Raw genomic sequence first — 25,921 nt, forward strand, 5'->3', positions numbered from 1 at the left:
TTGTACCTCGTTCCTCTCCTTCAGGGAACAGAAGTTATAGACATAACTATTCGTTCCCTTTCAGTCGATTCACTCGGTACAACACATAAGTATGGGACATATATACACGCCCTGCAGAGCAGCCACCGAACCGGAATGGGACCACCACATCCTTAGTGAGTGGTAGACCCAGCAGAAAGGACAGCATGAGCCACCGAAGGGGCTGTAACGTCCAACCGATAAAACCGCACAAAAGTGTGCGGCGATGCCCAACTAGCTGCTGCACAAATATCAGCTACAGGCACCCCTCTAAAAAGAGCCCATGAGGTCGCCATCCCCCTGGTGGAATGAGCTCCCACCCCGTGGGGCAACGCAAGACCTCTGGTGCCGTATGCCAGTGAGATAGCTTCTATAATCCAGTGGGACAGCCTCTGTTTGGACAGAGCTCTACCTCTATTTGGATTAGCGAAGCAGACAAACAGCTGGTCACATAAACGCACATTCTGAGTGCGCTCAATGTAGGTGCGTAGCACACGCACTGGACAAAGAGAATGCATCCTCCTCTGCTCCTCAGATTCAAAAGGAGGGGAGCAAAAGCTCAGCAGCTCAAACTCCATTGAGCTATAAGATGCAGGCATGATCTTGGGAAAATAGGCAGCATTTGGACGCAATACGACCTTGTGGCCATCAGGAGAAAACTGTGTGCAGGCGGGATGCACAGACAGCGCATGAAGGTCACCCACTCGCTTCGCTGAAGCCAAAGCGAGAAGTAATGCGGTCTTATATGAAAGAAATTTCATATCCACAGACTCAATGGGTTCAAACGGGGGGCTACAAAGGGCCTCCAGCACCAAAGACAAGTCCCAAGCAGGGACACTGGACTTAAGCACGGGCCTCAGCCGGCGAACCCCTTTCAGAAAACGTATGGCGAGGGGATGTGCACCTGGTGTCACCCCGTCAAAGCCAATATGACAAGCAGATATAGCTGCTAAATAAACCTTGATTGTCGAAAACGAAAGGCCTTTATCCAGCAGCTCCTGCAGGAATGTCAAAACATCCACAATAGAGCACTGAAATGGGAGAGTGTGGCGGTCCTGGCACCATCGCTCGAAGGCTCGCCATTTGTAAGCGTACAAGCCTCTAGTAGATGAGGCTCTAGCGCTCTGAATTGTCGCTATCACACTATGTGGCAAACCCTTAGCAACCAAGTTTAACCTCTCAGCAGGTAAGCATGAAGGCGCCACAGATCCGGGCGCGGATGAAACACTTCTCCTCCCGCCTGAGAGAGGAGATCCCTGCGGAGAGGAAGCTGCCAAGGACTCGCTGCTAGCAGGCTGATTATCTCTGCATACCACGACCTCGCGGGCCACCAAGGGGCCACCAGGATCAGAGAGAGGGAATGCCGACGCACCCTCTCTAGAACTGGAGATATCATTTCCACCGGGGGAAATGCATACAGGAGCACGTCTGGCCATTGGTGCGCTAGCGCGTCCAAGCCCAAGGGTGCATCGTGGTCGATTATGGAGAAGTACAGGGGGCAGTGAGTATTTACCCTGGAAGCAAAAAGATCTATTTGCGCCTCGCCAAATAGATCCCAAATCTGAGCCACTATTAAAGGGTGTAACCTCCATTCTCTCACCAGAGGACCCCCCCTGGAGAGAAGGTCCGGCCCCAGGTTCAGGTGGCCCGGGACATGGGTGGCTCTTAGAGTCAGAAAATGAACACTGCACCATAACAGCTGCAACAGGGGAAGAGAGCGTGTTCCTCCCTGCCTGTTTATGTAAGACACCACTGTTGAATTGTCCGTCCTGACTAAGACATGCTGGCCCTGCAGGACTGGACGGAAATGCTTTAGAGCTAAGAACACTGCTAACAGCTCTAAGTGGTTGATGTGCAGCTGGCGCTGAGCTGCGGACCAGATCCCTCTCACCGATGCACCCTCGCACAGCGCTCCCCACCCTCTTAGGGAAGCATCTGTGGACACCACCTTGCGAAACAACACCCTCCCAATCCGAGAGCCCTGATACAGCAGCCTGGGATCCCTCCAAGGACGGAGAGCTAGCATGCAAGACGCGGTTACCGGCAGCCTCCTCCGGAGGTGACGCGAAGCACACAAACGGTGAGAGAGAGTCCAGCGTTGAAACGCTCTCATTTTTAACAGTCCAAGTGGCACTACGGCGATCATAGATGCCATCATGCCCAACAAGCGCAATATCGTCTGGAAACGCAGTCTGCGTCCCAGCTGAAACTGAGCGAGGCAGCGATGAAACGCGGCCACTCTGTGCTCCGACAAACGTGCGCGGCTGGAAAGAGAGCATATTTCCAGACCGAGAAAAGTAATCTGTTGACTCGGGATTAGCGAGCTCTTTTGAAAGTTCACAGAGAACCCCAGTGTCTGAATGTGTGACAGAACCAGCGACAGCTGTGTCTCCGCCTGCTCTCTGGAGCAAGCTACGAGAGCCCAGTCGTCTAGGTAGGCTAAGATGCGGATGCCTCTCTCTCTGAGGGGCGCTAGCGCTGCCTCGGCACATTTCGTAAAGGTGCGGGGAGCGAGCGACAGCCCGAACGGCAGCACTAGGTATTCGTAGGCTACGCCCTCGAATGCAAACCTCAGAAACTGCCTGTGTTTCGGGTGTATAGCGACATGAAAATAAGCATCTGTTAGATCGATTGTCGCAAACCAATCTCCCGGGCCGACTGCATTCAAGAGCTGTCTGAGTGTTAGCATCTTGAACCTGTACGTTCGTAGATACGTGTTCAAGACTCGCAGGTCGAGGATGGGACGAAGCCCTCCCCCTTTTTTCGGAACGACAAAATAACGGCTGTACCAACCTTTGTCTGTCTCCGAAGCGGGGACCACTCGTATTGCTCTTTTCTGCAATAGCGCCTGTATTTCCTCTCTGAGTATCATGGCTGCCTCGGAGTTGACAATCGTGTTTACGACTCTTTGGAAACGAGGCGGCTTGACCCGGAACTGCAACCGGTAACCCATGGCAACGGTTTGCAGCACCCACGGAGAGGGGGCGCAAGCGCGCCACTGAGGGAAGTGAGCAGCCAGCCGGCTGACCTGCAGCACCGTCGGCGGGGCGTCGTCGCCCCCCAGTATGTCTGCAGGGGACTGCATCACCTGCCTGACCTGGCTCATTTTGCCTGCAGGCTGAGCATTTGTGATTGTTTGAGAATAAACAACACTCTTTATTGATTGTAACATGGAAACATGTACATTCATACATTTTGTTGGATGCACCTTTTCTGGGGCACAACAATGAAAAACAGCGGGAACACTCGATGTGGTCACTTGAACATTTAACACACCTGAACAGGGAGTTACCTGAGGCAATTTGTGTGCAGGGGTTTTGTGCTTGGGAGACAGTGATAGGAAAGTGCAGCGCCTTCTGGGGCTGACAACCTGAACAGAACTTAAGCGGCACCTCTTGTGCGGCAACAGAGGGGTAAAAACAGCGTCTCCCTGCTGCTGGACCCCTTCTCCACTCGAAACCACAGCTAGGAGGGCTGAGGCTTCTTCCTCCTGGGCGTCGGGTCCCGCCGGGGGCCCGAGGGTGGGCCTTTGCCCCAGGCCGACTGGCGTGGAGCTCGGGCCGGAGGACGTGCTCTCGCCGGCGGCACACCCACTCCAGCAGTGGGCGCCAGTCTCTTGCCAGTCGTCAGAGGAGCGGCGGGCCTGTGAGAGCTAGCTGCGGGCTTGGGCTGGAGCTGACGTCTGGGGATGATGTCGCGCAGAGCTTCCGTCTGCTTCTTCCTCAGATCGAATCTAGCCTGAATGGCTTCAAGTGAATGTCCAAATAACCCAGCCGCAGACACTGGTGCGTCCAGATACACAGCTCTGTCCCTATCCGGGACGTCGGAGAGGGTCAGCCACAGGTGCCTCTGCGCCACTACTGTCGAAGCCATCCCTCTGCCCAGGGAGAGCGCTGCACAGCGAGACGCACGGAGGATGTAATCCGTGGTGACTCTGACCTCGTTAAGAAGAGGTGCCAGCGGGCTGTCATCAGGAACCAGCGATCCAAGCTCCGCCAGGCACATTGCCTGGTACGTCTGGAGCATGGTGACGGAGCTCATGGCGCGAGCAGTGCCGGCCTGAGCCCGATAAATCTTCTCAGTGCTTGGACGGCAGAGTTGCGGGGCCACCGACACCATGGTTATGGGACGGGGCCAGATAAGCAGCCAGAGACGGCTCCATAGGGGGTGGGTTAGCTAAGCCAGCCCCCTCGGCGCCGTCCAATTCCATGTACTGTCCATAGCCGGGCACAGTGACGCGGGTAGACAGAGGTTTGTCCCATGACGCTGTTAGCTCGCAGAGAAAGTCTGGGAACATGGGAAGGCAGTTTTTGGCCGTTGCGGGCTCCGGTGGGAGGAAAAAACCCGCGAACCGCGACGGCTTCCGAGCTGGTGGAGGAGAGGGCCAGTCCACCTGCAGCTTCTCAGCAGCACGGCGAAACAGGGAGAAAAGAGAGGTGTCATCGTGGCCGACCGGCGCAGCAGCGGCGGCACATTGGGCCGACAATGAGCTCTCCTGCTCATCCTCCGACAAACCATGGATGTCCAGGCCGATGTCCAGCACGTCATCGTCTTCCTGGGGAGCGCTGGCGGGCTTCAACCCAGGCTGAAGCCCGTCAGCGCTCCTGCATGGTTCCGGCTCGTCATCGGCTAACCCGTCAACATATTCCATGTGGTCAGCCCAGCTAATCGCGGGGACATCGACCGGAAAATCCTCGTCTTCGGACTCGGACGAAGCCGGGGCTCCAGACTCAGAAAGGAGAGGGTCATGCCGTGCGACAGCCGAGCGTCCCAGCACTCTTTCCACAAACGTCACCCGTCTTTCCAGGGTCGAGCGCCGGAGCTGGCGACAAAACGCACAGGCTTCGGGCTCCGTCAACGCTCTCCTAGCGTGGACGATCCCCAGGCAGACAGGGCAGGCATCGTGCTGGTCGCTGTCGTGCAAAGAGAAACCGCATCCCTGAGGACAGGGGCGAACAGAAGATTTCTGCTTTGCTCGCTTCGGTTTGGAGTCCATTCCAAAACGCAAAGCGAAACGCTGCACAAGAAAAACTTGAAAATAGCGCTCCGCGGGCAGCCTACGCACCAACTGGGCGGTGGAGGCTAACACCAACAGGGGCAGTTAAGCTAAGTTCAAGTTGGCAGACAACGGAGCTAACTAGCAGCAGCTAGCTAGCCCAACTCAGCAGAGGTGTTCTCAGCGAGGTGAAGAGCGTAAGAACTGAGGGATGACTGTGATGACAGCGGCTATATGTGCGGGCGGGGCCGTGCGCGTGTCATCACACGTCATCTGCCTTAAAGGCGTGAATAAAGGTTTCTTCAGCCAGGACACGCGAGGGCGTGATATCCCATACTTATGTGTTGTACCGAGTGAATCGACTGAAAGGGAACGATATGTATTGCGAAATAACTTTTTCTCGATAGAAAAAATAAACTATTGTGATAGACCTTGCTCTCTTAAAAAAAAAGAAAAGAACAGCCAATCCAAATTAAGTAGCGCAGAGCCGAACCAATCACAGCCGCAGCGTCACGTCACGTGACTTGTTACGTACAGCACAAGTGCCAAGCCGCACATGTGTAGTTGTTTGGGAAGCAGCCAGCCGGGCTGCCCAGGTAATGGAGGAAATGAGTGTGCCGACTAGAGAAAAATCAACCGACAGCGTGGGTGACCAGGTTACCGAAGAGAAAAGAGATGATGGTTCCAGTTCCGGAGAGAATGTCGAACGGAAGGGCCATAGAAGTTCCGTAGTGCGAAGGTATTTCGTAGTGATGTGTCGGTCCGAACGAAATGGCTCGTAGAGCCGGATTTTTGACGTGAACGACGCCAGCCGGCTCCTTATCGCGAGCCGTGGGGTTTTTTTTCTTTCTTTCTCTCACCCTCTCTCTCTCGCACTTTTTTTCCGCTTCACTCTGCACGCGAGCCTTGTGCTTTGTGCTGGGAAGAGGGGGGAGGGGCGGTAGTTACACTCGCAGTAGCACAGGAACAGAGCGGGAGGGAGAGAGAGAGAAAGAGAGCCAGGGACAACAATGTCACATTAGAAAGGTATAGTAATCATCCACAACTATTTTCAGTTGCGGATGATAAAGGATTCAGAAAGTTCAGAAAGCTATACAACAAGGAGAGATTGAAAATTTCCTTTTAGTTCTCAGTTTATTTGATATTGACAAAAGTTAGTCAATTTTGTCTGTTCTTCTGTAAAACAAACTAAGATTTATTTTTAGAATTAATATTTTGTTTCTAAGTGGAATTGACAATTTAGTAGTCTGTTTTGTTTGTTCTATTTTGAAACTTAAACGCTTTAGCGGCTGCCTTTTGTGTAGTTTGCAATATTTGCCTTTATTTATCTGAAAAAGTCTCATGTTCCTTAAGTACATCTACCCTGTTCAACTTATTATGGGAAATAAATATTTAAATCAAAACAAGCTGCTGATTATTTCACATTTTACTTGTGAGCAACGGCACATTTAAATTTTACAAATATATTTATTTAGCTTATATCGTGATATATATCGTTATCGCCTGAAATGAAAAAAACATATCGTGATATGAAAAAATCTTATATCGCCCAGCTCTAATGACTATTAAAATAGAATTCAGAAGTTAATGAATTTCTTTTTAAGAACCCGAGATTCTTTCTTTCAGTCATTGACTTTGTAACAAACATTGGAGAGTTTTTCTGGGACTTTGTTACACAACCAAACAATGACTAACCAATGAAAAACATCTTCTTCTTTTTTTTCTTCTTTTTTTTTTCTTTTTTGCTTTTTTTACAGTTACTATCAAAGCTGCACTCCGGGGGTTTTTTCTCAGATGGCTGCAAACTTTCTGACCTTTTCCGTAAATTTAACAGAGTCAGCGTTCCGTGCATTCTTCCTGAGAGTCATAGGCAGTTTTTACAGGACACAGGTCATCTCAGGACAGCTCTCTGTGACAGCTGTCCTCATTATAGACTTCCCTATGCGCCAAACAGGCTTAGGTAGTCAACTAATTATGACTTACAAGACACAGTAATTGACACTGGCATTGCAGTATAAGCTATAAGAATGATGAGATTGTTATAATGAAGCTAAGTGGCTTTAAATAGACATCAGAGACCAGAGATCATTATGTGTGGCCATTTAAATCATACAAGCAACATAGTTTTGATTAACATCAATGACAAAATTAGGAGGGTCAGACTCTCTTGATTGTTGACTATGGAAATAAAGCATTCTTCAAATGAAAGGTCAGAATGTTGAAAAGCTAGCACCAGTTTACACCCTCTGTGTCTATCCCCAGTGACTGATCAGAGAATGAGTAGATGCATATAACATTTAACTGAAGCCCTGTCCCTTGTTTTTCCTTTTTAATAGAGGCCTTAAAACTGAATTGTATGTAATCAGGATGAGTTTTATCTAAACTAGTTTGTATTACTTATATATTATTTGATCTGAATAATGAAGAGCTGTTTCAGAGCTATGCTATGAGCTCAATATATTGATTATGCAACATTTTTAATGAGTCATTACTGTGAGCTTAAAAAGTTCATTCGGGATATGGAGTTCCATTGCAGAGAGGTGTCTCTTTTATATGAACTTTGGACGAGTACACTCATTGTCCTGCAAAGATTATAATAGACAAGAGACCAAAGTTTCAGTAAAGCTGTTAGGGAACTAAGCAACACTGGTATAGTCAGTGATGGCTGGTTAATTAAAGTGCAAATGTATGTTTTTGATTATTCTTTTTAATGAAAAGTAGGAATTAAAGCTGGCTGTCAGCGTCCAACTGTAGTTGCAACAGCTATTTTATTATATTATTTTATATTTGTCATTTATATACAGCAATAAAAGTGACACTCTGGGATTGGTGTCACATTTCCAGATGAATGTAAAACGATTCTCTGCTATAGGAGAATTAGATGCTCTTTGATCAGTTAATGACTCCAGCATGGAGGGAAGTTACAGCTTTGTTTTTTTATTTTCCAGCTCGACAGTCAACAATCTGTGTATGTCTTTACGAGAGACAGACTTAATTGAATTATGTTTTGGAACATCGGGTTCAGAGAAACACAACCTTGTATTTTTTTTTCCAGCAGTGATAGGCAATCTGTTATTGTGGTTTGGGATGAAAGCCGTGTCTGCGTTGCCTCGTGTGACAGAGAAATTGAGAGAAATTCTGAGCTCTCTGCTTCACTGCCCGTAAAAAGGAGATACGTCTTGAATAAACACATTTTTTTGCTGTGTGTACACGAAGAGTTAGGACATCTGAAGTAGAGAGTAAGAGAGGTGATAAAGAGAAGTGAGAAACTTTGGTGAGAGGTTTACAGAGACAGTCAAAATAAGGTAACATCAGTCTTATATGAGTATTAGGTGTGTGTTTAAGTTGTACAGCATTAACAATGTATTAGCTGTGGGGTCATATTTCCAAAATGCAGTACAGCATGAAATCTATTTGGCATGTCCTTAGCACCACCCTCACCTTGCAGGAGGACTACACAACAGCTCAGAGGACAGAAATATTAAAAGAGCAGAAGTGAAAGCGTGGTCGTGTAAGCAGGCTGTCTCTAAATTCAAATGTTTTAAAATATATTACCTACAGCTAGTTTATCTTTCAGTTTTAATGTCTTTTTTCCGCTTATATATTTAATTGTAATAAACATTTTTGGACTTCTGTCACCAAATGATATAGCGAATTTAATTCGCAGTTCTGCTTGTAGTACTCAGTGGACCAGCTCCGTGTTAATGGCCCTGCAGTGCCCATAAATTTGGTTTTTGGCATGTATGCATGTACATACCCAGCAGTTTCTTGTTTGCTATTGGATATGTGTGGAGTTCCTGCATGGATTTTTTTGTGTGTTTCTCTTCATTTCTCTCTCAAAAGACATGCAAGATCTATTCAAGAACAGGCAAGCAAAACAAAGCAAAATAAAAGAAGGAAAATGTGTTTATTTCTATATCCTGGGTGCTGTATGGCACCACTGTGTCACTCCACATGCTCTAAAGAAACAAAAAAAAAAGTTGAGCAAAGAAGGAAAAGAAAAATGTTATACTAGTGCCAAAGCAAATACATCATCCAGTATACTATACATCTGTCATTAACTTTCCTTTGGAGCTGTCAATTTTATTGAGGTGTGCTATGGCCAATATAAGCCGGTGTCTGGCTCTAGCAGGACAGTATACATTTTACAAACTTGTTCAGAAAGGCTTTGACGTAGATGTCCAAAGCATGTAACAGAAAACTTGATTTAATCTCAGTCTAAATGTGTCTGACATTTGCACCATCGTCAGTAGTACATTTACATCATTTACAAGTGGAAAAAAATGTGTATATGAAAAAGTAAAAAAAAAATGCAAACACAGAATTAAACTCCAGAACTTAGCTGTCTGCATTTTAAGTTTATAGTCTCCAGCTATTACACCCTTTTCCTGTGTCCAGTTCAGAGTTTGCGTTCAAAGGGAAGGCTGTTAACTGTCCCCTCACCTCATCTGTTTAAGTTAAACGGCTGCCCTCTCTGAGCCTGCTTCTATCACAGATTTGTTACTGTTACGTCTAAGATCAAATCATTTATCCTCTTTGAATGCAAACTCAAATAGAATCAATGGATTTCTTCCTAAAATAACATAAGGTCCTGTCCTGACATGACTTGCAATTTTTCGCCATATAAATAAAATTCATTTAATTGAACTCTCGGCAGCTGTGATATGATTATACGGTTATCGTGGCTAAAGTATTGTAAGATGGCACAGTAAGCATTCTTTCAAACGCACTGACCCTGAAGGCTGTGTTAGTATTAGTTAGGGGCCAGGATTAGGGGAATATGTGCCCCTGCTATGCGGCCTATGTATGACAAGATCTGTTTGCACTTTGCTGTCAAAACATCTTATGTATGAAACCAGGGTCTGTTCCAGGAAGCAGGCTTAACAAACTCTGAGCCTAAGCCCAAACTCTTGAGTTGATTAACCCTGAGTTGGGAAACCTTTGGTCCTAAAACAGATCAGAACTACGCAGAGTTAGCACAGTCAGCTCTTGAGTTAATGTGTGAGTTAGTGTGTAATGGGAGAGAAAACATGGCCATAATTCAGCATGGTGTCTGAGCTTACATTTTTATCTAGTACAACCACAAATTAAAATGATTGCATCCCAGTTTTAATGGATCATAAAGCTAGAATATTGCAGTTTATTAGATTAGAGATTTAAATCTATTTGTTCATCTGAAACCTGACAGGGACATACTACGGGTGACGGCAGCTAAATATAAAATATTGATCAAACTGATTAGACTGTTTACTTCTTCACCTGTGATTCAGTTACTTGGAATTATGCTGTCATAGTTAAAAAGACTTGCGCTGTATGTTATATTAAAAATTGTGACTACCAGCATTTAATCACTATGTTTTAAAGTATGTAAATTATTAAGAGAATATTCTGTGACATTATCTATCTTGTCCTTACAGTGATGACAGAAATGTCATAAAAGAGCTCATGTTAAAGATATTTATTGGGTTTTCTGCTGATGCCTAACCTGGTTTCTAATGATTTAAACCTGTACAAATAATGTGTGTTTTGATAGTAACTGTGAGTGAGGAAATAAGGAGTCACAGAGAAACCCAGAGTATGCATTATCTGGGCTAAAGAGGACAATGACCATCTGATTTGTTTCTATTGTTACTGTCTTGGATTAATGCAGTAATAAAAACAGTAGTTTTTCCCTGATTGATCACATGCCAGCTGGCTCAAAAACCTAAAACTGCAAAGACTAGCAGAGGGAGGTTGCATGATCTCCAGTGGTTTGCTTTTACCAAATAAAGTGTGCCTAGCTGACCTTGTCTTAAAAGGCATTAGACATAAGAAACACGACCGCAGCGTGTGGTTGTCAACATTGATACACACTCTTCCACATTTTAGTTCAGTACAGGAAAGTGAGTGCTGACGAAGACAGTCCAGCTGCTTTGTTATCTCTCATTAGCACATACATACACAATGACGTCATTCTTGCTGATGTGCTTAGGCACACACAAATACAGAGCAGCCCCCTCTCATGCATCCATATTATCCTTTTCACATTCCACATTACTCTTGTTATGTTGCCCTGTCACAAAGGCCTTCACCCATCAAGAGTCCTTCAAAAACAACTGATGAATGGTCACGCTACCAGGTTGATGCCTCCATGGGTGGCCCTATCTGATCAACATGCTCTGACATGGGGCCCTTTGCCTTCCAAACCACAGAGTGGAAAATTTAATTGACACCTCAGACTGTCCGCGTATCACCTTCTGTGCTTCATCCTGTAAATGTCCATTCCCCTTAAAAACTACTCACATATATCACATATGTTTTTTGTTTGTTTTTTAAAAATAAAAACGCGTAAAGTCAGGGAAATGTGGTGATTAATTATTTTGATCAAACATGTGATAAGATTATTTCTTTTATTTTCCACTTGCTTTCTAAGTTTAGATACATACAAACTGACCCAATGTACAGCATTCAGTTTAAGTGCACTTCTGAGACAAAATCATTGCAGAGAATAAGAAACCTGTTTTCTTTCTTTGTTTTGTTGTGGTCTTGCTAGTAACTTTACTGTAGAACAAACAAAATTCTGCTTTCCACTTTAATATACCTCAAAATTTATCTGGCTGCCTGTGATAATAAAAAATGTTTAATGTATAGTCGGACTAAAATATGTATATATATTTAATGAATTTTAATTTAAGATAAGATAAGATAAGATAACCTTTATTAGTCCCACACGTGGGAAATTTGTTTTGTCACAGCAGGAAGTGGACAGTGCAAAAGTTATGAAGCAAAAATTAGAATACAATAAAATAAGAATAAATACAGTACACAACTGTACAGAATAGAATAAAATAAAATACTATATACAGTAGAATAAAATAGAATAAAATATACAATAAGATAAAAATAGAATACAAATGCTATATACAACTGAGTAAAAATACAACGATGCCAGAAAAGATTATTGCACATTAGTGTTATTGCACATTTGTGGATGTGTGTGTTTGATCAGTTAAAGTCTTTGTTGTGGAGTCTGACAGCAGTGGGGAGGAAAGACCTGCGAAATCTCTCCGTCCCACACCGTGGGTGCCGCAGTCTCCCACTGAAGGAGCTGCTCAGTGCTGTCACAGTCTCATGCATGGGGTGGGAGATGTTGTCCAGCAGGGATGACAGCTTAGCCACCATTCTCCTGTCACTCACAACCTCCACTGGGTCCAGAGGGCATCCTAGAACAGAGCTGGCCCTTCGGATCAGCCTGTTCAGTCTCTTCCTGTCCCCAGAAGAGATGCTGCCGCCCCAGCAGACCACACCATAAAAGATGGCTGAGGCCACCACAGAGTCATAGAAGGTCTTCAGGAGTGGGCCCTCCACTCCAAACGACCTGAGTCTCCGCAGCAGGTACAGTCTGCTCTGCCCTTTCCTGTAGAGGGCGTCTGAGTTATGAGTCCAGTCCAGTTTGCTGTTCAGATGAACACCAAGGTACCTGTAGCTGTCCACAGCCTCAATGTCCATACCTTGGATGTTCAGTGGTTGCAGTGGAGGATGTTTGTGCCTGCGGAAGTCTACCACCAGCTCCTTTGTTTTACTGGCATTGATCTGGAGGTAGTTCAGCTGGCACCAGTCCACAAAGTCCTGAGTCAGTCCTCTGTACTCCTTGTCGTCCCCATCAGTGATGAGGCCGACTATAGCAGAGTCATCAGAGAACTTCTGCAGGAAGCACTGGGTGGAGTTGTGGGAGAAGTCTGCAGAAGTCTGCCCCCGTACTGCAGACGACCCTGTCCGACACACAGCCCTGAGTCCTCACATACTGTGGTCGGTCGGTGAGGTAGTCCAAAATCCAGGTAGTGAGGTGATGGTCCACTCCAGAGTTCTCCAGCTTGTCCTTCAGAACCGAGGGAAGAATAGTGTTGAAGGCACTGGAGAAATCAAAGAACATGATTCTCACAGTGCTCCCAGCGGTCTCCAGGTGAGCGAGGGAACGATGTAGGAGGTGAATGACGGCATCATCCGCTCCAATGCCAGGCTGGTATTTAAATGGAAATAGTTAGTATTGCTAATATTCACATATATTAATTTTTTTAATTATTATACTGTGTACTGCAAATGATGTGGATGAACTTACTACCTTTTGTCAATTATATTTGACATTGTTTTTGCCGACCCTGTGGTATATAATGAAAAAGCTTGAATATACTGAAACACTGTCTGTGATAAATCTGAAAAACAGCCAGCACTGAGAATACAAATAGTCTGATTGAAAACGGAGAATCACTAAACAGCACACACATAGTTTATAGATAATAAGAGTGCAAAGTCTGCTGAACTTAATGTATAGTGTGACCTTGAGTGTAGTATATTACAGAGTTCTGGGCTTCAGTCTCTAACAATCTTAAGTACATGCTGCGTTCCCAGTCATGGCGCCAATAAGCTCATGAGAGCAACACACACTTAACCATGCAGCCTGTAACAACCCCCTAATCTCTACAACAGCTCAGCCTGAGGTATGAGATATACTGTTCCTTTAATGTGTGTGTGCACTTTGGTGCATATGTAAGTGTATGTCTGTGTGCATGCTCGTGCTCGTACAGTTGCACAGAAAAGTGTTGGGCATATGCTTGTGTATTGAGGCCACTGCTCTTTTCCCTTTGTACCAGGCCTGACTCTTAATTCTGCAGCCAGCACATACAGGCACGCACACACACTTAGAAAAATACACATCAATCTTCTGCGGCAGTCAGTCATCCATTGCATCTTCAACTATTGTCCACTTGCACTGGTATGCCTGCATTCATGTATATTTGAATGCTAAAGAGGGAGAGAAGTGGGAGACCAAAAAAGAGACAGCCAATCAGCTGAAAGACATTTGGAGTTCCATAGAATGCCATGCAGTGAGTTCATTGAGTTCACATGTTTGAACCCAGCATGCCTGCAAAAATGCAAGGTGGTCTTATCGCTCTTTTGTCCTGTTGTATGATGCAAAGCTCCATACAGCTCTAGGCATGTTCTCTGTTGCGTTTCAGAATGAAGGAAAAGCTGAAAGCATAAGCGGTAATCGCCAGTCGAAAGTAGGTTATCGATACTGCTGAAGACTGCCCAGAGCACTTTTAAATTGATTCTTTGAAAACGTATCATAGAAAGTGAGACTAACTTGAAAAAAAAAGCATATGAAAGGTCTCATTTGCTCATTGAACAAAACTGAGTTTCCACATAGTTTCTTATTGATTCATTGGTTTGTCCCATCGCTCTGTTTTTAATTTTATTTTCTCTCCTTCCTGCTCTGTCCTTCTTTCCTGTTTGTTTCTTCTTTAAAACGTCGTCTCGATCCAGTTACAATTTATTATTCAGTTTTCAGCTCCAGCTTCTGTCATTGTGAAAAACACAAAACAATATTTCAGTCATGAACATCCACTGATATTTCTGTTAAAGCACTGACCTGAAAATCACAATCTGACTTTCATGTCTCCTTTGGAAGTCATCACTGGCTTGGCAGTAAGTAAATCAGCAGTATAACAGCATTGCATTTGAATAATTGTTGATTTACCAGTTGAATAACTAAGAAATACCATAGTGAAGTACACATATCGTACTCGTAATATGCCACTGCATCATATCGACTGTATTTACGCCGGGTCCTATATGTCTTGTTGGAGAATAATTTAAAAGGAATGTTGGCACTCTGATGGATTTAAAAACCTGTACGCCTGCCAGAACTCCACTTGATTTAATTAGTCTGTAGGAAACTCTACTTGAGGCTTGGCAGACTGAATTTACAGGCTAATTTATGGTTAAACCACACACAGACACACACATATGCACAAGGTGCTCATGTAAATTAACTTTGTACTGTCTGCCTCCTTTTCCTTCAATTTTATCAGATGAGCCTTGGTTCAGAAAGCCAGCAGAGGAAAAGAAAGGCTCCAGCTCCTCCTCCCACTCCAACATCCATCACGCAAGGCTCTGATGACACTTCAGCCTCTGCGGCTCCTACTCCTGACAGTCAAGCTCCTGATAAACCTACGCCGGCATCCCGCATCAAGGTGGCACATTCGACCACAGCCTCAGCTGCCACTGTGATAAAACTAACAGAAAAAACAGCCTCGCACAAAATAGCAGTAGATCCTGTGTCCAATGCCATGCCAACCTCCAGCTCCCCAACCCCGAGCAACAGCACTACTGACAGCCTTGCCGTGCAGGATTCCAGCTCTGAACTAAGCCAGGGTCTTGATGATTCAGATGCTGACCTAGAGCAGGCTGAATCCCATTACAGCTACACTAGCAGTAGCACAACAAGTGGGTCCGTGCGGGTCCAACCCGCTGCGAAAAACTCCAGCGGCAGAGTGGAAGATTCAGTCAGCAGCGCGGCCGGCAAAATAACTCAAGACAGGACGTCAGAGAATAACTCTATGTCGGAGACCGAGTCAGCCCTGAACCTGAAGCTGGATGAGGCTGAGAACAATAGGCACAGCGGAATGGGTAAATATCTATAAAATGGCCTTACAGCAAGCGTACAACACAGCAGCAAACATTTAAAGACTTCCCTTCATAAATTCACACACTAAGGCAACAAAAGTTACACAGAAAAGACAGATAAATTGTTTAGCAACAGGTAAAAAAAATAAGATAATTATATTTATAGTGACATAGAAGGCATACAAGGGAAACTGTGAGATCTACCTATTCTCAGACACAACTACTGCATATATATGCTTTGTATTCATATCTCTGTCGGTCTGTGTGTATGCTCTTAAAAAAAGAGCATATCATGATTCCACTGGCAGAAAAAGTGAGCTTTGCCATTGTTCAGTGAACTCTTGACAGTGACTGTAAACACACTTTCTATATGCTGAAGAAGTGAGAGGTGAGTCAGAAGTTGCCTGTAGAGATTTCTACGTGTTAGAAGTGACTGAATATCTGCTCGAGAGAGCTTAGCTGTCACACTGCAGCAACATCTGAAAGTGTCACGAATGACATGCATAACCTGCTGAAGGAAAGTGTGTGTGTGTGTGTGTGTGTGTGTGTGTGTGTGTGTGTGTGTGTGTGTGTGTGTGTGTGTGTGTGTGCGTGCATGCATGTCATGGCTGAAGGACAGGAACTCGTGGAGCTGGTTTTCATCATCGCCCATGAGACAATACAGTCCTTGTTTCTCCCTTAAACTTATCAGCCTCTTACAGTACATTCTTCTGTCTGTCTTTTTTCACCCCCTCCCTTTTTTTTACACTCATTTTTTTATATTCCTCTCTTTATTTCTCTCTATCTCTCTTATGCCTGCACCCACTCGCTCAAACCTTTAAAGCTGGCAGATACAAAGGCAGACAGATCCATCACAGATTTAAGCAGGATCTACTTGAACTTTAGCTGGCCTCATATTGATCTTTATATAACCCAAATCTTTCTCCATAGCAAAGCGAGATTGCGGCAGAGGGTTGTCGTGTCTGACAGGGGCATAGATGAGAGAGCTGTAGACCTCAAAAGGGATGAGAAAGGTGAGAGTATCAGAATGAAGTTGAGAGAGTGGAGCATGGGAAGGTTTTGACAGAGGTTTTGACAGAGGGTGGCAGGCAGAGGCAGGGGGACTAGAGGAGTTTAAGGAGAGAAGGGTGATGGACAGGCAGATGAAAGCAAGAGAAAGGATGAAGTATGAGGAGGTTAGTGCATTAGACAGTTCAGAAGACGCAGCACGAAGGTCATTAATAAATTTATAGACCTAGCTACTTTCTTTTTCTCTATCCTGACGCTCTGCTGACAGTGCACCACCTTCTCGCCTCTCTTTTGCTTCGACTTTTGCTATTTTCAGTCTTTCTTCTGTATCTTCAAACTATATAAGAGACTATTCGCTGATTTAAGATGTGTGTTTGTGTATTTGTGCTGAAATGGTTATACTCCAAAAACTACATTCCTTCAAGTAGTCCCTTTTCACCTTTTAAACTTTTCACCCACAGTGACTGTTAAAAAATGTTTTCTGCCTGACAACTGAACTGGGTATACATGAACAAGTACAAACTTGTGTGAATAGCTTACATATATGTTAGGTAAACAGCATCACCCTACACATGAAGTATAGAGTGGTTCACTCATGCCTGAAAATGCAGAGATTTACCATCTGAAGGGTTTTAATTACTCAGTTTTTCATTATTCCTTAATTTATGTATGCTTTTTTTGAGCCTGTCATTTAAAAAAAGAATGTGTATATGTGTATGAGTGTGCGCTCCAGTGATTGTCAAGGTTATAACTGGGTAGTTTATCATCCCAGCCCTGCCTGCTATTTCGGTACCATCCAACTGTCAACAACAGAGTAAACAGAAAAAATAGCAAGTTGACGAATCACAAGCTTTATAAGTAAATTTAGGCAGCTGGATTTCAGCACAGCTTTTCCCCATTATTGTGCTTTTGTTCCTATTATTCCCATATGGAAAAGATATATATAAATCTTATAAAGTTTGTATCTGTCTTATGTGAAACTTGTATGAAAAGCATACAAGAGTGAAAACAGATATAAGATCCCTTGAAAAATTATATAAATAAAACTTGTATGTTTTGGATACTTACTAAAACAATATATGAAAGTAATGAGAAAGTGGCCACTTTCATGAGTAAATCATATAAGTTTTTACTATTTCTTTTCCATATGGGTTTTTTCAGATGCTTCGTATGTATCATTTGCAGTCGACTCCTCACTTCCTTTCTTACTGTTTCCTTACTGCTTGAAAGCTGTATGTGCTTTCAGTAATGATCCTGTAAACAGTTTGTTAAGCTTTGCATTTGTCTTTTCTGGACATCTAGTTTCAAAGGTGTTTACTCATAGCTATAACAAGTAAAACTGCAGTCTTAATTTACTATGTCATAACAGCTCTGCTTCCTAGAGATGTTATATAGCTTATTTATATTGCTAATTATTGATGCATCTCATTGTAAATTACCACAGAGGCAAAACTAGAGGACCTTGTAGTGCTTTAAGGGCCAAAAACTTTGTGGGAGTGCTATGACAGACCACAGTGCTTTGATTTCCACATCACTGTAGGTTTTTGATGCCATTTACAGTTGGGAGGTTCATTCAAATGAAGAAGCACAAAGCAAGTATTTGATTGAGAGTGGACTTTGTTGCTGCTACCTTGACCAGGTCTCATCTGTAAATAAGATTTGATATTATTGGGACTTCCAGGTTAAATAAAGGTCAGCAAAATAAATGAATAAAAAGCTACCTCTTTCCTGTAACTCAGTGATAGACATAACCTGTGGCTAATGAGCCTCTAATGGCAAAAATAGTGATTTATAATAATTGGCAATTTAGAACAACAGCAGAAAAAAATCTGAATTCTAGTTACCAGATTCATAAATAATCTTTATGACATAGAGTCTCACCAAACCTTCTGATTTACATCATCTAGCCTTCCGACCCCAGCAGCAAGAGGTCTAGGCAGCGTTGCACATACCTCTTCAGTGAAGTATGTGAAAATCCCCTATATGTAAATGGAGTCAATAAAATATGTATAAAAACACTTTAAAACTATTTATTGTATCATTAAAAGTTGAGGGGCTCCTCAAACACCCCCCTCCTCCTTCAAAACCCGCCCCTGGTTCACATGCCCATGATCTACCATTGTGCACTTGTCACAGAGTTGCCCAAATAAAATATGGACGTCATGGGTCCATATTTTATGGATTGTCATGCCCGCAGAAACTTGAAGTTCTGCGGGCATGAGAACTTAATGGGCTAAAGAAGCAACTGTTTGCCACAAATAAATGTAGTTTTCTTTACAACTTCCAGTTCAATTAGAAGTTTGAGTATAACTTGTTAAGTCACTTTCCCCATTTTTGAAGTATGACCATCAGTGCTTGCCCTGCCCGCATGCTGTTTTTCCTTTAGGAAACACTCATCGTCTGGTGCCACCCAAACCTCTCCGTTCTCCCGTGCAGGAGCCATCACAGCATGTATCACCCTCTACTCCTCCCTCGACACCCCCTCCCACTGAGCCTACAGAGAGCAACTCTCCGCACAATCTCACGGAGGTGGAGGAAGCTCCCCAGTGTAGGTTCCACATGGACTGCCCTCCCCCTAACCTCGATTCTTGTTTTCTCTTGTCTTTCCTAAAAGCTGCCGATCCTGTTTTCCAGCTCTTAATTCGTTTTCACCCAGTCACAGTTTGTATCTGGCTTAACTGCCAAACCTTGATGTTTGTGTTTATATGGCAATCCTGAACTCAGTCCTTTCATGTTTTCCATCTCTCCTTCAGTGACCTGGGCAGCAGAGTTGTTAAGTGATGCTGAGTCCAAATGAGGTCAGGGGGTTTCATATATATAAACGTCAGTCTCTAAGCTTTGATATTTTCCCTGGGTCCAAAGGGTCAGGTCTAAGGTCAACAGCAATCTTTTTGAGTACCTTTCATGTTGCATTTAAACAGGATGTGGGAGTAAATTAGATGTATAATTGACGAGAATGTTGAGTGACGCTGAACTGTTTTTAATGCCACCTTCTGTCCCTGTAGGTGCTCCCTATATATTTTTGTTTTTCTTTTAATGTTCCTTACCTTACCAAATACAAATTTAATGATCTACTCATCTCAAATCTCATCTGTTCTCTTCTTTCCTCCCCCACCCCTCGCCCTCCTTTGTAGTGTACTGCTGCGGGCCTGTGCGTCTTCGTTCCAAACACTCCTGAAGTCTCTCTCTCCCTCTCTCTCTCTGGCTCGATCCTTCCTTCACTCCGACAGTCCTTTTTCATCAGCTCCATTTGGTTCTCCATGGCCTCGCTTATTTCTGCTGGACTTTTCTTTGATAATTACCATCCTCCTCTCATCCCTTTGATGTCTACTTCTGCTGTTCTCTGCTGTCTTGTATTTGGTGTTACAGTCTCACGTTTGAGTACCATTTCATTTGTATAACTTGCCTTTACTTGCCTTTACAGAATCCATTCTCACTGCATATAACCTTGTGACAAAAGTGAAAGCAAGTTGGAAAAAGTTTTGCTCTTTAAAAAAAAGCTTGGTTTTTTTTTGTACTATTTGTATTGTTTTTATCCTTTTTACAAATGTTTGTACATATTCTGCATGGTTTTTACTTCACATTGATCCACTGGTTGTCAGTTATTTTGCGTGAGATCAGAGTTGAGTTAAAAGTGGACACAGAATGTGGTCAGAAGGCAGTGGTGCTAGGTCACGTGATTTCAGCCAATATTTCAGTGATGTGATAGCTGCAGATCGATTGCAGGACAGTGTACGTCGCTCTGTCTTTGCCTGGTATTGTGGCTTGGTTTAGAAACATAAAACCCGAACGCGTGCTGACTTTAGCAAAAGTATGGAAAGAGTGATGTATCAATGACATGTTACTTTTAGGTGGTAATGGCTCTTAAATTTCATAAAGACAAGCATATGAAATACAAGACCTCTCTCCAAAGAAAGCTTTTAACAGTCTACTTAAAAATTAACAAGACACTGTGAACTGGAGGCAGCTTGTAGCTCAGTTAATGCTTCACAGTTTGTTTTTGAAGGATTGCATTCACTGTAGAATTAGGAATTTTATTTAGGATGAAAAACCACAAGAAATCTGAGCTTTAAAAAGAGTGTTTCATAGAAAGAACTTGTGTACAGTTACGAGCGGAGTAATAGAAAACATCCTGCATGCTAAAGTACAGTTTTTTGTGTTGTCTTTGTTTTTATTAAGCAATTCTCTATTGTATGAATGCAACATTTGTGGTATTGAAGTGTATTATGCGGTTACTTTTTTGAGATGAGGACAGTTTTAGACAGCAATGTACAGGCCTGAACTGATTAGATATTAATTGTACGGTAATTTAATTTTCTTTCTGATGACAGTTTTAGAACTCTGCATCTTCCAAGCCTTTGAAATATGATGCAAATGCGTATCCTAATTCAGGGGATGTGTAATTTAAATCACGTAATTTTTGAACCTGCAAAGGATTGATTATCGATTTCTTTTTTTCTTTTTTTGGGGGGGTGATTGAAAAAAAGAATATGTTTACAAGAAATAGTCAATTAAACTTTTCAAGACTGCCCCAAGATTCCAGGACACTGATTTAGCACTGTGCATGGACTGAAGTGGCATGTCACAGTATTAACAACTTGGGAATGGAGACACCCTTAGTTTAGCTCTAACAGAAAAATTTGCCCAAGGTCATGTTGAGTTGGAAGTTTGTCTGTTTGTGTGTGTGTGCTTGTCTGCAAGCGTATACATATGCAAGCATAAATCTGTGTGTGCATATGTGCACTTGTCTTTGCACGTCTCTGTGAATGTGTGCCGATTGCGGCTGTTGCTGGCATGACTAAGCTGTTGCTGGGAAGGAGCTGGGGGGACAGCCCTGTGAGTCATCACCACATCTCCTGGAACGGACTGTTCTCTCCACACCAGTAGGAACAGACCCAAAACTGACAGTCCTAGTACAGAGCAACACACATTTACGTATATGCACGCATAAGCAGAAATATTGCAGTGCAGTGCATGACCAAATGCATGCACAATCTTATTGACAACTGGTATTACGAACAGAGTCATTCATTGTTAAATTCATTAAAAAAAAAGTTCACTGCTAAATAGCCAGCACTGTGCTTGCTCGCTGATCTAATAAAAAGCAAACAAGTGGTACATTGATTTTTATTCTTCTGGCCTTGAGTTCAGTGAGATCAGTGACGGAGTAAATAACTTCCCCAAACCCACATGACTGACCAGAGCATGAGTGTACTAAAAAATGAGAGGGTATAAGCAATGCTAGGTTTCCCTCAAATCTAAAACTGTACAGTGAAAATCTAATCAACAGAGTTTAAATACAGTAAATCCACCCAGACATCATTAAAGATGGTTTATCAAGCCACAAGTGGTGGTTCTTCACTCTTGCTTTTAACATATTTGGCTTATGTTTTTTGGCTTGGGTGCATGTGTATGTGTGTGTGGGTGTGTGTGGGTGTGTGTTTGATGTCAGAATGAATCTTGAAACTAAACTAAATACTTACCCAGTTTTTTTCCCTCTATGTCTACCGTCTCTTGATCTTCATGCCTGTTCTGTAGCTTGTGCTTTTTTTTTGTTCTTGTTTTTGTTCCTCTCACTTAGAAGGTTTTTAGCCATCATTAATCTTCTAAGTTTTGTTGATCAGAGAAACAATAATGCACTTCCTAATTAAAACACTTGTGGCCTTACTGTTCTGTAATCTAATATTTCTTGACTGCGATAACAGTCAGTCCCAATGCTAAGATTTTCTGTTCTCTCCCAGCTTGGCTCCATTCTGTTCAGAACTCTGCAGTCAGTGACCAGAAACCAGAAACTGAAGCACCTCTGGCCGAGACTCTGTCTTTGGGCAGCAGCAGTGCCGGCAGCAGCCTGCATGACCAGGGTTACGCTGCCTCTGAAGGTATGGCAGAGGGCGAGGACTCGGGCATGATCAGTTCTCCCTCCGACACCCAACCCACTTCCCCCGATGGGAGTGTGTCTCTGGATGGAAGTAGTGGGTGGAAACCGGCGGGGCCAGTGCGAGATAGTTCCAGTGAGAGCGATGAGGGATGTGCCACCTGGGGATCGGTACACAGGTAGAAAAAGGAACCAAGAAAGTGGGTTGGGCAGTTCAAATGAGACTCACAACAAAATTATTTCTCATATTTGCATATAAAGAATTTGACTAAAGTTACATTCAAGATGGTGGGACTAATTAAGAAATCTGCATTTACTTCATTTATCTACCTGACTTCTTTCCCATACTTATTAATCTTATTGTCAATATTAGCTCATCTTCTCTAATCCACTGAGCTGTCCATTTAAGCTAGCCTAACTGCTATTACAACAAACTGTCACAGTTTTATCCAACTTGAGTTTGACAAAGTTGATATTTGTTATTGAGCCAGCAGTAAAAATCAAGAGCAGTTCCTACCATATTATATTTGAGTCAGTTTTGCATTCTGGGCTTTTATAGTTATGGTTTTAGGCCCTTAATCAAAGGTCTGTAAAAAATCAATGCTGCTCCAGATCCCTTTTCACATTTTAAGTTGTTTTGAAAAGTATACGCTCATTTACCCAGACCAGGGATCTTGGATTGATGCCCCTACTCAGAGAAATTTTATGAATCCAGGTTCTGGCCTGATGTTGCCAGCTCTTCATTATTCCAGGAAACCACTATAACCCAGTTTTCTCAGAATTATTGAGGAAAAGAGGACCCGTCCAAGTCTCTTAGAAGATGAATTCTATTTGGGTTGGCCTTCTTGATGCAATTTGTTATGGCTAATATGCCACTAACCCATGAGAATTCTCTGTTGAACCATTGAAGAGAGTGCAGGAAGTTTGAACTGTGGTAATAATATCTTAACAGCTGCGTGTTTCAAAGCCAGCAGACTCCAGTGAAAATAAAATTTGACTTTAAACACTTAAAGCCTACACATATTTTTCTTTCCTCTACTTCTGAACTGCCTTTACCCTTTTGATTTCTTAGGCAGATTACTTAAGCAAAGGGTGCCGAATATAACAGCATCACTACAGTAATGGGTTTTACTATATAGACTTTTCAGTAGTGACTTTTTTTTAAAAGTAAACGATAAGGGCCTCTACATGATTATATTTATATGTGTATGTAATATACATGGTGATGACTTCTTTTTATGTACCCTTCTCAGGCACAAAGACATCAGCCCTCTGATACTGAAAAACAGCTTTGAAGATGATCCAAAGCTCGCAGCTGAGCTCCATCAGACTTTGGCTGATTTTGAAGCAGACCTTGCAGGTAAAAGGGGCATTGCAAAAATATAAGCTACACTGAATAGAAATGTCTTCACTGAGATGTATACATCCAGCACTGAAATTGAAAAACAATTCCTAAAGGGTTTAACCTGTTGATCATCATAACACCACTGTAGCTGTAGCTGGATCAACTGAAGTAATCCTGTAAATGTTCTACACAACATAAAACACAACACTTTACAATACTCCACAGTTTTCCACACTAAGTGGATTACCTATTAAGACCTGAATCTGTCACTCTTTTGCAGACCATGAAGATGTAGTCTCAGCAAAAGAGGCTCCTTATACCATGTCTAGTGACAGTAATGAGGTGCCAGTGTCTGTAGTGGACTTGGATGTGCCAGTTACAGCCATAGATGAAGTACTGGAGGACTATGATCATAATATTATTGAACATGAGGTGAAGTCATTTACCAGGAAGGAGTCAGTTGGCAGCAAAGGTAGGAAAAACAACCAGTGCATCAGATTTAAAATGGTTTGCTTTTCTGTATTATGTTTACTACAAGGATAAGCAGAAGCGAATGGATGGATGGATGGATGTTTACTACAATTTTTCTTCCCTTATCTTATCACAGAACATGGCTTTTGTCACAAGTCCAGAATGGAGCCCGAGAACAAAAACAACAATGCTTATACAGAAGCAGTCAATAATAAAAGAAACCGTACAAATACTAAGGACTTGTCTCAATCTGAGCAGCACACTAAACCAGCGGAGAACAAGTCTGTGTGTGACAGAAAGGAAAAAAAGATAAAGGAGAAAAAAATTAAAGAGATGAATCTCGTCGATAGCAACAGCGTGAAAGGAGATAAGCAAATATTGGCTGTTAAATCTAATGATGACGTGCACGAAAACATGAAGAGCGCTGTGATACTGCCTGACCCTGTGAGATATAATGCTGAGTCTTTTGAGAAGAAGAAACCTGATCTTCCACCAGCAAGTCAGAAACCAGTATCTACGGAAAAAGATGAACAAACGCATAGGGTTTTCCCTTCTTCACATAATAAAATTACTCGCAACGTCACATCACGATTTGGTATGAAAACCTTCACTGTGATCCCTCCCAAGCCCTCTGTTATAAACACTGCTAAAGAACAGTCAGGTGTTCCATTTACCATTGGTGCCATTAAGATCGACGATCAGGGAAACATGGTGAAAGAGGGTATCTCCAGGAATAATGTCAGTAGGTCTTCAGAGTCACAGATCAATTCTGATGAGGGTTCTCCTCTTCTTGGGAAGGCCAAAGCTTTTTGGAGCTCAAATGAAAGACAAGATACTGCAGTGAACCCCAGCAAAGATAAAGCTGAGGAGAGCAAAAACAAACTGAAAAGTGCTTCTACATCAGTCACAGAAACTACACTGAAGACCAGTAACACAGAGTACCTGAAATCAACACAGAGTACAGTTTCTGAACCTCCAGAGAGAATCCAACCTAAAGAGGTGGTGAAAGAAGAAACTAAAGAACCTATAAGGAATGTCAAAGTTGCAGACAAAGACTGTGTTGAGGTGGGGAGCAAAAATTCAGTACCCAAAAATGTTCAGCCCCCAGCCGACAAACCTACCATTCCTCCTTCACTACTTCCAGACTTGTCCTTCCTCAGACCTCCCAGGCGAACCTCAAGCCAATATGTAGCGTCTGCCATCGCTAAACACCCCCCAAAGACCTTAGCGAAACCCAGCTATATCCCTAACAGCCCTGAATGCTCTGCTTCCCTGAAGACACCGACTACTGACCTCCAGAAATCAGGTCGATCGATGCAAGTGAATCCGCGCCAATCTTCCCTGGCGTCTTTGTTAGATAATAAGGAGAATGGCTCTAATTCTACAGTCAGGTATCCTGGTCCTCAAAGATCTACAAGCTACCCAGAGTATATGTCAGATCAACAGAAAGATTTTAGAGAAGCAAACGGGGGTGGATTTGAAAATGGTGTTGTAGCCACCAAAAGAAGTTCTGATATGTTGGAAAATAAACCAGCCAAGAATAATCACGCTGAGTTGAGTGGATCCACCAAAATAAAAGTAACTGCCAATGAACAAGATAATGTCAAACATAGTCAGCTTGGAGGTCCGAGCCCAGCAAAAAGCAATGCCCTAAACTCATATATTAAACCACCAACAGCCCCAAAGACCATATCTCAGACAAACGTAAGTAAAACCTGGATTATACTGTTAATATTACAACATATGAATCTTGAAAATATAC

At 43.2% G+C, this 25,921-nt stretch overlaps 1 protein-coding gene across 5 annotated transcripts in view; it reads left to right on the top strand.

Annotated features, from left to right (window-relative positions):
* cobl (cordon-bleu WH2 repeat protein) overlaps positions 1–25,921 on the top strand; it is a 60,913-nt gene that overhangs the window by 30,592 nt on the left and 4,400 nt on the right. For 4 of the 5 annotated variants that reach the window (XM_063486153.1, XM_063486156.1, XM_063486155.1 and 1 more), the window contains 6 exons: positions 14,866–15,463; positions 18,855–19,016; positions 22,210–22,522; positions 23,597–23,703; positions 23,969–24,160; positions 24,296–25,863. In XM_063486153.1, coding sequence (XP_063342223.1) covers positions 14,866–15,463; positions 18,855–19,016; positions 22,210–22,522; positions 23,597–23,703; positions 23,969–24,160; positions 24,296–25,863 — 2,940 coding nt within the window. The remainder of the gene's footprint in view (positions 1–14,865; positions 15,464–18,854; positions 19,017–22,209; positions 22,523–23,596; positions 23,704–23,968; positions 24,161–24,295; positions 25,864–25,921) is intronic. The other variant, XM_063486157.1, reaches the window with a different exon arrangement.

The sequence above is a fragment of the Pelmatolapia mariae genome, linkage group LG10_11 (assembly GCF_036321145.2).
Source record: "Pelmatolapia mariae isolate MD_Pm_ZW linkage group LG10_11, Pm_UMD_F_2, whole genome shotgun sequence".
NCBI classification, from domain to species: Eukaryota; Metazoa; Chordata; class Actinopteri; order Cichliformes; family Cichlidae; genus Pelmatolapia; species Pelmatolapia mariae.